At 49.0% G+C, this 12,091-nt stretch overlaps 1 protein-coding gene across 2 annotated transcripts; it reads right to left on the bottom strand.

The window, feature by feature from the left end:
* Positions 1–4,777: 4,777 nt before the first annotated feature.
* Positions 4,778–11,792, bottom strand: CYP1B1 (cytochrome P450 family 1 subfamily B member 1). 2 transcript variants are annotated; one of them, XM_021528110.3, is made up of 3 exons: positions 11,050–11,792; positions 9,276–10,286; positions 4,778–7,633 (listed from the first exon to the last, which is right to left on the bottom strand). In XM_021528110.3, exons 1-3 carry the CDS (start codon positions 11,067–11,069, stop codon positions 7,021–7,023), a joined length of 1,644 nt encoding a protein of 547 aa, XP_021383785.2. In that variant the 5' UTR covers positions 11,070–11,792; the 3' UTR covers positions 4,778–7,020. The 2 variants fall into 2 exon arrangements, with proteins under 2 accessions (XP_021383785.2, XP_085433050.1); XM_085576924.1 differs by having other exon boundaries at positions 10,765–11,771.
* Positions 11,793–12,091: the final 299 nt, after the last annotated feature.

Genomic DNA, 12,091 nt, shown 5'->3' with positions numbered 1-12,091 from the left:
TCCTAATATCTACCCATGCATTTGCCACAAACTGCATTTTCAACACCGCCTCTCCCTCCTGGGTATCAGGGTCTATCCCAGAATACAAGCGGAAGGCTTTCCTTAAGCACTCTAACCATTCCGTGGGATCCTCATCTTTTTTTTGTTGTAATCCAAAAGCCTTCTTCACATTCTGCCCCCGCGGAACTGATTGTTTTATTCCCTGAATGATGATGTTTCGCAAATCACCCATGTGAGTGCGATGCAAGGGATCCTGGTTATTCCACTGGGGATTTTGTAGGGGCCACTTTATATCTGCTAAGGGTCCTTGGTGGTGTTCATCATCCCATATCCTCATACCCGTTTCCCTTATCATCCTCCTTTCCTCTGCCGTGAACAAAATCCTTAGTATTGACTGTAACTCCTCCCATGTGTACACATTGGGCCCCAAAAATTGGTCCAACCGTTCTGCCACTCCTAGAGGATCGTCCAACAAATGTCCCATTTCCTTCTTAAAGTCCCTGACTTGCCCAGAGTCTAAAGGCACAGTTACATAGGCAACCCCTGCTATTTGGGGTGGCTGACCTTCCTGTCCCGCTTGGGGATTCGGGATCATACCAATGCTTTGTTCTCTTAGGGGAAACATCCCCAATTCCTGTTCCTTTTTCCTAGTCTGACTTCTAGTTACCCTACGATTGTTTTCCCTTGTTCCTCCACTCTCTGCCTCATCATCAGAGTCTGAAGGAGCCGTGGGGACCCCAGGGCCAACCGGGTCCGCAGGCAGCTGGGGATATATATTTTGACTAGCAGGGGGTGGGAGTGGAGGAATATATGGAGGAGGAACATAGGGGGGCATATTATCTTCCTCCTTGTTTTTCTTGTTCTTTTCCCTGGCTGATAAGGCAAATAGTTTTGTCCTTGTCTCCCCAACTGTCCACAGGGAAGCATATTCGCTCTCTTCTGAATCAAAGGCTTCCTTTGAGTTAACATATATATTTAGAGCCTGACAAATCCAATCCTCAAAGGACCCGAATACCGGCCAATACAAATGGTCTCCCCTAATTTGTTTCCCCCCCCACACTTCCATACAATAATGTATCATTTTAACTTTGTCTTTCCCTTTTCTAGATGGGAAAGCATCCCAATTAATTATCATCAAACCCAAGGGGCTATCCCTGGGAATCTGGGGAAGCTTAGCATGGGTCCCCTCTCCCATGGGACCAGAGGGCTTGCTTTTCCTCTGTCCCATCTTCCGGAGTGCACTCAATTTCTCACACACGTGCTCCCCTGGTTCGTGGCCCGGCCCCTCGCGGGGAATGGAAAACGCACTAATACAGAGTCCGCACTCACTTGGTCTCCACAAGACCTCTCACACACAGCACTCCGGGAAAACCACCCCAAACCGAGTGGGAAACCGGCCTATACTCACGCGTCCTGCGTCTTCGCTGGTTCTTCGTGCACAAAGTTTACAGGGGTAACCGGTTCTCCTTTGCCCGTTACTCAATTTAGGTTCGTCGGTGGAGAGTGATCAGAAAGCCTGGGGCAGCCGGGCCGCCATAAGGGCGGGGCGCCTCCCGATCGTCCCGTAGCGACTGATCTACTTCTCCATCCGAGTCACGGCACCAAATTGTTATAAATTGTGACACGACAATTTAAAGTGTCTTAATTCAATAAAGCAATTTTATTTAAAATAGCAAGCGAGTAAGGCAGGCAAAGCACAGCGCTGGGCGGCCGGGGAGTCTCCTGCTCCACCAACGGCGCGCAAAAATGTTCTGTCCCAACCTTCCTTTTATCCCCCCCCTTCTCCTTGCAGGCGTGACTCTCCAGATGTAGTCTGAGTCTGGTCGTTGTGATAGCTTCTAAGTCTCTTCTTTTGAGATACAGCAAGCAGACCAGATACACACACCCAGGACTCTAATCTCAACCTCCTTATCACCTTGTAAGCAAATAAGCATTTCAAAGACACACCAGTACATTCTTATGCAAACCAAGGTAAGCGAGCATATCACAGTGAACAAATGATCTTCCACTTATCTCATTTAATACCATATGGATTCTTATCACCCTAACCCTGGTGTATTTTGTCTGTATGTGTATTTACAAACAATGTAAATCACTACTTCTCTTTTCCTGGAAATCAGAGACCCTGTGCATACTTCCTTCCCAGCTGAAATCTTGCTGCAGTCCAGACATATATTTTCCTCTGCCAGCTCTCAGCCACTCCAGCAAATGGCTCCTACATAGCTCAGCAGTTAGCAGTTGATTTATGCACCGTTAATGAATTCCCTCTGAATCCACTCCCTTCCCTGCCTCCACCCATGTGCACTTGAAATGCCTGAGCATCCTGTATCTCCTGAGTTAACTATACTGATGGATTGCTGTCCCCAGACATTCAGCAAAGACCCAGAGCACAGGGACTCGAGACATCTTTCCTGATTTGGGTAGCCCAACTCTGTTCTTTCAGGCTGGAGCATGATCTGCTCTAAGTATTGAAGGATAGGGCAACACTAACTGAGCAACAAAATTTTTAGTTCATGAAGCTGTCTGAAAAGTTGCCAAAAAGCCCAAAAGGAGGGCTGTCAAAGCATCAGCTACAGCTGTCTTAAATGGTCCAGACTGTCTGTGCTTAACACTGAGCCTGTTTCACCTGACAATTCAGTTGGCCTGGTCTGAGTACAAGTGACTGAAACATGGAAAAAATTCAGCTGTAGAAATGCAGGGTGGTAAACAGCAAAGAAGTTGTTGAAACTTGAATTGTTGTTTCCATGTTATACTGTGCACCAAAATAACAGCACCATTCAGAATCCAACCCTTCTCGTCATTCATTAAGAAAGCCAGATTCACTTTCAGTGGCATCGTTTGGGCAAATGAAAGATCAGAGTAATGTTTAACCAAATTAAAGATGTGGCAAATGCAAATGTTAACTGTTTACTTTCGAAGGCTAATTCCTCAATTTTTCTCAGGTAAAATGTGAGTTCCCAATTGCCTAATCTCTGCTCTGGTTGGATGTTCTGAAACTATTTCCTACAGACAGACTTATGCATCAGTCCCTGAAACTCACAAAACCTACTGGGTCTGATGCAAAACTGACTGATACTGCATTTAGTTGCATTGTGCCATGACTGTGCTGGTACCAATAGCTGTTGCATAGATCCTGGACATCCCCCCCCTTTACAGCAGTGCTTGTCACTCAGGCTCTGATGAGTCTGTTGCTTTTTTGTTGTATTATTGGTATGAATTTCAGCAGTTCTGAACCAACTCCTGCTGAAGCCAGCAAGTTTCCATTGGTTTCATAGGGACTGTAATGGTACACTTGACTGGAATAAACATATCCCGTATCAACTCTGCAAGCTACTAATAGTCCTACTTGCTCCCCTTCCTTGTTATGTAGTGGGGTGGTCTGACAGCTACTGGCTCTGCAAAAAATGTATGCTTAAGTCCAGGCTTCCTGTTTTGGGGTCTTGTGGGCTTTTTTGCTTCTTATGGTGTTTGATTTGGTTTTTTAATACCTTAAAGGATGTTAGAATTCTGGGAGATAGGCTGAGTGTGTGAGTGTGCACATATGCAGAGAAAACAAGCATTAGATGACATTTGGCTTTCCCAACCCATTGAGATCACTATAACCTGGGCAAGAAGACTTTTAAAGGAGAACTCTTGCCTTGAATACAGCTGCCTAGATTCCTCCTGCTTTTCTTCATGAAGAAAGAGTAACTTGTATTTGTCTAGAATTGTTGTGGTGACCCAGTCACAAGTTGGTGAGGGAGATACTCTTGGCTTTTACCCAGGGACACCTGCTGTGAATCAGTGCTGTCCCACTGACCAGCCCCTGCCATGTACACACTGCACAGCCTATCTCTAGACACTACACCTACTCCACAGGCCCTTGGCTATTCTTAGGAGGACTTTCTAAGTTGTCTTTAACTTGTGCTCCTGATTTCACCAACTCAGCCTGAACTTACATCCTGCCCCCATAGTGAGAAACTCCAGCTGAAAATATCTCAAATCAGAAGGAAACTACTGCTCATCAGTCTGCTCAGCCTCCTGTCCCACCCGGATCTTGTTCCACTCCCTTGGGGTTAGGGAAAACATGGTCATTTCTAAGACAGCTCTAAAGCAGGCAGGCTTGTGTAGCAGACTGAGGAAAAGAAGACCAAGGGGTGGGGGAGATACTTCATCATGAAGAAATGCTTTACATTTGCAGTAACAGCTGCCCTTCACAATGGGGTTGCCTTCATTTTGTGAGAGGTTGCTCTGCAAGGGCATGTCAAGGCCTGTTCGGCCCTGAGATTTCTGTTCCTGGCACTCTTGACTATATACCCAGGCTAAAAGAGCACAAATTGGTCAGTGCTCCAGTGTCAAGAGTATATAGATGCCAGCACTATATATGGGAGGGAAAAAGAAAGGAAAACCAGTCTGTGGGCTTGAAAACAGGGAAGGTGGAAGTAAAATTAAATGGCAGAGGGAAGGACATAGCAGAGGAGATTGTGCAGGCTGAGGAGAGATTAACAGAAGAAGCAGAAGACACGGGAGAATTCAGATCAATGCTGAGGCAAACAGCAGGGAATGTTCTTAGCAAGGAGCATTAGGAAGTTGAACACAGATGGCAAGGTTATGTAAGGCAGACAGACCTGAGAACTGTAAGGGCAGCATGGAGGAAAAACCTTAAAATCCAGGAATGGGGAAAAAGGTGCAAAGTATATGAACAAATATCTAAAATTATAATACTTTCCAAATCAGAAATAATAATTTTAATTTTCTTTATCTTGATGTTAGAAAGCTGTATATAAACTAAGCAAGGTAGTGTAAGAATAATTTTATTTAATATTTTGGTAACACAATGATACATCTCAGAACTACCATAGAATTTAACTTGCTAAATGACTGCATACATTCTAAATAGGTGCTACTAAATTTGAATAACTTCACAGAGTACATGTGGCTTTATGTGACCAACAGCTATATAGCATGTAACCTCTTGACTGACATGAGCAGTGTGGATGGATTTTGCACTAGTAGCCAATGCATAGTTACAGCTTTTGGAAGGGTAAAAAATTGCAAAAAACATTTTTTATTAAAATATGAATTGATGATCCTTGCATTAGAATAGCTATTCAGATAGGTTACATACTTTATTTCTTTTAATAACAGCACTTACAAAAGTACAAGAAAAATTGTCTTGCTAGCATTTGATCTAATGTAGATCTCCATATGAAAATGCTGAGTATCTTATAAAGCTTTTCACAGATATAGGCTAAGTTCTGGGATATCACAAACTTGTACGTAATTCACAAAAACACCTGAGGTTACTCCATGTGTATGTAGCAGAAAGATTTTTTTAGCTCTAAACCAGATAATAGATACCATATGAAGCCAGAGACTTTAACCAGGTACATTAGTACTGTGTGGGGTTATAGAGCAGTGCTTGCAGGCTTGATTCAGGTTTTTTAAATCAGTAGCAAACTTGTAGGTAAGATCGGGGTTGTTAAGCCAGCTCTTCCCAGTGCCAGTAGGAGCTCTGTCCCTGCTGCCAGTGTCACTAAGACAGGCCATCTATCAGAAGTCACAGTGCAAATCCTTACTTGCTTAGGTCTCAGCAGAGCTACTTCACTGTGCAGCACTGTAACCTTGTTTTTCTAGCTCTGCTAATACCTTATCTGGTACTGATAACTATAACTGTTGCTGAGCACAGCAAGTGATGTGAGGTACTCTCATGTCTGATGGATTTCATATGCAATTGAAGGCAAATGGCAGCTCCAAAGAAGTGCCCAACACTTTTCAAATCGGGCATTTACATAGGGCTGTTTGCTTTCTAGAGAAATATGCAGCTTTGTGAAACAAACATTAGCTGGAGGTTCCACATCATAGTTTCATGTGTGCTTTACTTTAAAATAAGAGGTGTTTAAAAAGTAAAATTATGAACTTTGCCTCACAAATATTGTAAAAGAACTTTTTGTTCAGTTAATGGGTACTTTAATTAGGACATGTAATGTTTATTTTCCTTCTGGGACTTTGTTCCAAACGAATTGTGCTAAAAGTACATAGTTGATTTTAAGATATACTATTTAACTCAACCTAACAGAATGACTAGTGAGTAGAGGTATTATTTGCTGTGTGCTTTGCTTGAGGCTTGTGGCAATAATATTTTAATATAAACCCCCCCCAATCTCACTTCTGTCTACCTTGGCCAATGTGGATTTTACTAGACTTACCTATGTGCTTAGGGACACCCGTATTAACTCCTTCCTAAAGAAACAAAACGTTCAGCTATACCTTTATAAATCTCATTCAAACACTTATTTTGTTCATAAATATGCTAATGTACAGGATAACATTATGATTTGTATCACCCTTGCCATCTAGTGACAAAAATTCTGATCTTTCAAAATTTTGTGGAAAGTTACTATAGTAGAATATTCTATTAATTTTCATGTAAGACATGAATTTTAGTTGCAAACATGCTTACAAGCAAGACTTTACATTGCCATTTTACCAAAAATCATGTGAACATTTATTATCGAGGCATTAATGTACATCCCAGCAGCCAGAACACCAGAGCTGCCATGAGCCTATGGTAGTTTCCAGAAGAGTAAATTCAGAAGCAGGCTGCAGTTTTCTGAGCAAATGCTTTTCTTTGTTTTTTAATAAGAGATTTCACTTCTGAATGTGGAGTAGTCACTGAAGGCAAACTTAGAGTTAAGGCAGAGAGCATGGAGATATGGAAAGGATTATAGAGACAATTCCTGGAGATGCTCCAACCAGTCAGTAGATAAAAAGCACTTTACATTGACAACTTCTGTGAACAAGCTAGAAAAGAAAAGGCTTACTTTCAAATTGCATATGTTTTATTATTTAATATATTGTACCCCTGGCTCTCCTTGTAGAATTAAAAAGATGACTTGAATTATACCTTGTGCAACTTTTCTTCCTGCTTTTATAGCATGTAATATTGGCTGTGTACCAAAAATATCACCAGAACAAGCTATGAGTTATATAGATTTAAAAAGAGAGAGGGGGATTATCTGTAGATGCAAGGTTTATTGCTTAGGCATTTGCTGACAGCTGGCTTTCACCGGCTGCTTTCTCTGCTTGCAGTCTTTGGACAGTCTGATCAAGCAAATCCATCGTATCTCGGAGCGTAACATTCAAAGTGAATGGCTTAGGTTTAATGGTCAGCCCATAGGTAAAGTCCATTTTAGGGTCCTCGTTTGGATTAGCAGTAAAATTGCACTGATGCACCAGTATGGAGGTAAAGAGAAAGAGCTGCACCTTGGATAACTCCTCTCCAATACACCGACGCTTTCCCAATGAGAAAATCATCACGCTGCTAGTGAGATCTTTATTGATGAACCCATTCTCATCCAGGAATCTTGTTGGATCAAAATCCTCTGGGTTGGACCATTTTGCTGGGTCATGATTCACTGACCACTGATTGACAAAGATGACAGTATCCTTGGGAATGAGGTAGCCCATGACAAAGGTGTTGGTTGTGGTGGCATGTGGGATAGTCACAGGCACAAAGCTGCTGAAACGCATGGATTCATACAGGAAAGCCATGATGTAGGGCAGGTGAGGCTGATCTTCAACACATGGCAGACGGTCTCTTCCAACAATCCTATCCACTTCTTCTTGCATTTTAGCCTGCACTTTCGGATACCTGTCATTTAAAGCAAGATGTGTGTGCATACGTAACACTTTCAAAGAATTTTTCTTACAAATAATCCTTGCTGCAAACATTTTTCACAGAATCTCACTGCTATCCTACATGATGCAGTTTGAGCAAGGTTTAAACTTGTAGACCTCAGTTGAAAACTTAAGAGAAAAAAAATCAGACTTCCCATGCACTGGTGTAATTTTAGATTTGCTCAGTTTTTCCTTTAATATCCCATGTAACTGATTCTCAACATAAAAAATAACAATAGCCTAAAGTGTGCTGAAACTGAATATTCTAATCCAACTTTGAAAATTAATTCTAAAATTAGAATTACTTGTCTATTCTAAGTATTGCATTTTCTGTGGGAACAAGAATTTGGTTTTCCAACTCTGTATGTGACTTCTAAAAGTTAGCATGGAGTTTGTTATCACTAGACACAATACCTTTGAAAGCCTGCAGGTTTCTAAACTAGAAAAAAAATCCCAATTATTAAATTGTCAGAATGGCTTTATGAGGTTCCAACTTTTAGTTTGAAAAGATACTTTCTAATTAATACCATATTATGTTTTCCCTATAATGTATTTAAAGATTACTGTCTTGAAGTCTGGACAGTTTGGAAGGCTACACAGTAACCAAATAAGATCAAAATGTTAATATATCTTTTTCTTGTCTAAAAGCCTACATTCTGCCCAGGAGCCTTCATTTGCTTTAAGTATTCAAGTTTGGCTTCTGCATCTTTGCTTTTTTCTCCTGCAGCAGACTCACATGTCAAATGCTGGGCAAACATGAGAAATTGGGAGAAACCCAAAAGTTACGTGAACACTGGGGCATCACACCCTTAAACTGGAGTGTTAAATATTTCCGTGTTTTTCAAGAAGCGACTGAGTAGATAATGTTTGCGTATGACTACAAATTAAGCAGGCGATGAAGGAAAAAGCGAGGATAGGCAAGAGAGTCGGTGTAATGGCATCTTCTCCTAAACCACCCTCCCTCTCTGCATTTCCCCGGCAAACAGGCCAGTGCCAGGGCAGCGCTCCCGCCGGCTGCCCAAGGGGTCTGCCTTGCCCAGTCACGCAATGGCAAGGAAGGCACACACAGCGGCAGCTCAGCATAATAGCGGGTTTGTAAAGCGGTGCACGAACTCTTTATCGTGCTTAAGCAGTTGTTATCCTGTTCCTATGATCTCCTTGATCTTGACCTGCTAAAATCTGTTACTTTCGGCTTTTACTCGGCTGCCTTTCTGCCAACCTCTTCTTATGCACCATAACCCGACCGCCTGAATAGGGTGGGATTTATTTTCTTTTATACTTCCTTATCTCTTTCTGGCAGGCTTCCCAGAGCTTCCGTGTTAGTTAATCGGAGGCCGCTGGGGCACCTGGCGCTGCCCGGTCTCGCAGACCCGCGACCCGACGGCGGGTCCCTGCCGGGGCCGCGTCCCCGGCTATGCCCGGACCCGGAGCTCCATGCGCTGGCTCGGGCCGACGGCGGGAGCCCTCCCAGCAGAGCCTTTGCCCATGAGGCGCGGTTTAAACGGGGCTCCCCCGGGGCTCGCGGGCGCTCGCACCTCGGGCGGCCTCGCATGTCCCCTCGCATGTCCCAGGCCGGTGGGGCGCTGCGGTGTGCTGCCGCCTCCGCCGGCACATACCTGATGAGGAAGATGAGGAGCCACTGCAGGGCGGTGGAGAGGGTGTCCTGACTGGCGCCGAAGATGTCGGTGACGGTGGCGGGCACGTGCTCGAGCTGCAGCCACGGCTGCTCCCGCTGCAGGCGGATGAAGGCGTCCATCATGTCGCGGGGGGCGGCCCCGGGGCGCAGGCTGCGCTGGTGCTGCAGGAACTTGCCGCGGACGAAGCCGTAGAAGTCGCGGTTGAGGTCGCGGAAGGCACGGTAGGCGGCACGGACGGGGCTGGGGAAGCGCTGGAGCCAGGGCAGCGCATCCACCAGGCTGCCGGCGCCCACTGCCCGACCGAACTGCTCGTTGCGCCCCACGATGCGCAGGAACTCGCCGTCGCCGTGGCTGTAGCGGCGGCCGAAGCACAGGGCACTCATCACGTTGGCCACGGCCACCACCAGGACCCGCGAGGGGTCGAGGAAGGCGCCGCCGGCGCTGCCGCGCACCAGCAGCGCCACCAGCGCCCGCGCCTCGCCCACCAGGTGCCGCTCCAGCAGGCGGCGGGTGGCGGGGCTGCCCGTGGAGAAGGCGCGCACCGTGGCGTGCGCCGCCCGCCGGTGCAGCTTCCAGAGCTCCGAGTATCCGCCGAAGGCCAGGCTGAGCCCGCCCGACACCAGCTGGAAGGACGGGAAGGGCGGGCGGCCCGCGAAGGCGGCCCCCTGGCGGACGAGGGCCTGGCGGATGGCGCGCTCCCCGTTCAGCACCACCACGGGCCAGCGCCCCAGGCGCAGCTGGAACACGGCGCCGTAGGTGCCGGCCAGCCGGGCGAAGGAGAGGTGCGGGGCGCTGCCCAGCTGCGCCGCGTTGCCGATCAGGGGCCAAGGGAAAGGGCCTGGCGGTGCCCGGCGCTGGCCCTGCCGCTGCTGATGCTGCAGGAGGAGCTTGCCCAGGTGGATGGCGGCGAGCAGGCAGAGGAGGAGCAGGAGGGAGCTTTGCAACGGGGGCATGCCGCGCAGCGCTTCCCCGAGCCTCTCGAGGACCATGCTGCAAGGGAAAGAGAAAGGTTCAGCGGGCAGCGTCCCCGCGGCGTGGGGGGACCTTCAGGTCCCGCGGGTAAGGGGAAGCCCAGACGGAGCCCACTGGTGTGGTGGAGATGAGCCTCGGCAGCTGTCCCAGCTCTCGGAGTCCAGGCAAGTCCTTCCCATGCGCTCCTCGTGTGCCTAAAGCCCCCTGAATCCTATGCGAGAAACAAGGGATAATCGATAATCAAGTGTCAAACTCCTAATAAGAGATCGAAGTCGTGTTTGGCGGAGAGGCCGCTGCTCTCTCTCCGCCTGTAGGGAAAGTTCTCAGCGAGAGATCCAATAGGTCACGGCCGAGAGAGGCACGGTTAAAGCAGAAGGATGCTCTCGGCTGTCGAGACTCCGCAGATGCAGGCAATTGCCGTGCACCGGGGACTGGTTAATTCTGGCGCTGCACATCGCTTCCCCCGGCGAAAAAGCCCCTACGAGAAACGGGTTACCTTCCCCACTGTCGGAATTTCCCGCTGCTCCGGAGAAACGCACGCGGCCACGGAGCTCTCTCCGTCCCGAGCCCTTCCCTCCTCCCCGCGCCTTCGGACCCGTCGCGGCATCGCAGGCTGGCGGTCTGCCGCCCCGGGGATGGGCGGCGGAGGATGCCTGAGGACTCAGCGTGGCAGTGCTGACTGGCCCCGCTTCCCATCCCGGGGACCACCCGCTCCAGCCTCCCAGAAGCAGCGAGAGGATGAAGGGGTGAAATAAGAGGCGGGCTCCTTAGCAGAACTGACCTGTTGCACACTGCTTCCATCCGAGACCTTGAGGAGGATGGAGAGGAGCTGTGCAGCCGGCGGCAGCACTAATGGACAGCCGCGGCTCCGAGGAGTGCGGCGACGGCGGCGTTCAGATCCAAGCCTTTGGGAAACTCATTAAGAGCCCCGGTACCTGTCACCCGGAGCTTGGCAGGTGATGTACAGGCAAATGCCAGTTGCGCCCGATCCCAGCGCAGTTATCACATTCCGAGCTCTTTAACCCTCTCGCCCCAAGGCAGCCACCTGCCCCGAGCAGCTCCGGGAGCGGACCGGGAGCGAGCGGACTGCTGCGCCCCCTCCCTCTCTCTCTCCCTCCCACCAGCCTGCTGGCCTGCGGGGACTGGACGGGGCCAGCCCAGCCCGCCGCAGGGAGCAAAGGCAAGCGGCTCAGAGGGCGCGGAGAGGATGGCCCGCTGCTCTCAGACTCAGCCGGAACCGGAGCCGCCACCTCTGGACGCCTAGCATTGCCACTCCCGGCTTTATACCTGCCGGCATCCGCGGTGCGCGGCGCGGTGCGGGCGGGACGCGGACGGCCCCGCTGGCAAGTCGCCGTTGCCTGCCCCGTCCTTTGGCTTGAGGGGTCGCAGTTATTTGCCAGCTGCCCCTGGGCCCTCGCCAAGCGGAGCGGCTGAGCCGCGGACGCTTTTATAGCCGGGGCCAAAAGTTTTAGCGGAGGAGGTGCCGGGAGGGGAGAGGGGTGGCGGGCGGGCTCGCAGCTCTCGCTGTCGGGAGGCGAAGTCTCGCCTGCATCTTTTAGGGGCTGAGGAAGCCGAAGAGCTTCCCCTCCTCCGCCTGTCGCCTCCCCGTTGCGTGCGGAGTTAGCATTGCGTGAGCCGGGGCTGGAAAGCCTCCAGCCATCTCCTTCCCGGGCCCCTACCTCTCCTCGCAATACCTGACACCAGCTCTGGGGAGAATGAGGCTGGGAAGCCCCGGGCAGCTCGCCCCCCGGCCGGCTCCGGTGCCCTCCAGTCTGGCCTCCGCCCTGCGCTCGCTGCTCTCCCGCTTACGGAGCCTTTTTACT

This window comes from Lonchura striata, chromosome 3 (genome assembly GCF_050655825.1).
Source record: "Lonchura striata isolate lonStrDom1 chromosome 3, ASM5065582v1, whole genome shotgun sequence".
NCBI classification, from domain to species: domain Eukaryota; kingdom Metazoa; phylum Chordata; class Aves; order Passeriformes; family Estrildidae; genus Lonchura; species Lonchura striata.
The sequence above is the reverse complement of the archived record's forward strand: the minus strand, read 5'-3'. Positions and strand labels throughout refer to the sequence as shown.

Coding starts and splice junctions, on each gene's coding strand:
- CYP1B1 (XM_085576924.1), bottom strand. CDS start 11,069: ATGGAAGCAGTGTGCAACAGGTCAGTTCTGCTAAGGAGCCCGCCTCTT. Junction 10,287..10,764: donor AAATTCCGACAGTGGGGAAG/GTAACCCGTTTC, acceptor TTTCCCTTGCAG/CATGGTCCTCGAGAGGCTCG. Junction 7,634..9,275: donor CTCCTCATCTTCCTCATCAG/GTATGTGCCGGC, acceptor TTTAAATGACAG/GTATCCGAAAGTGCAGGCTA.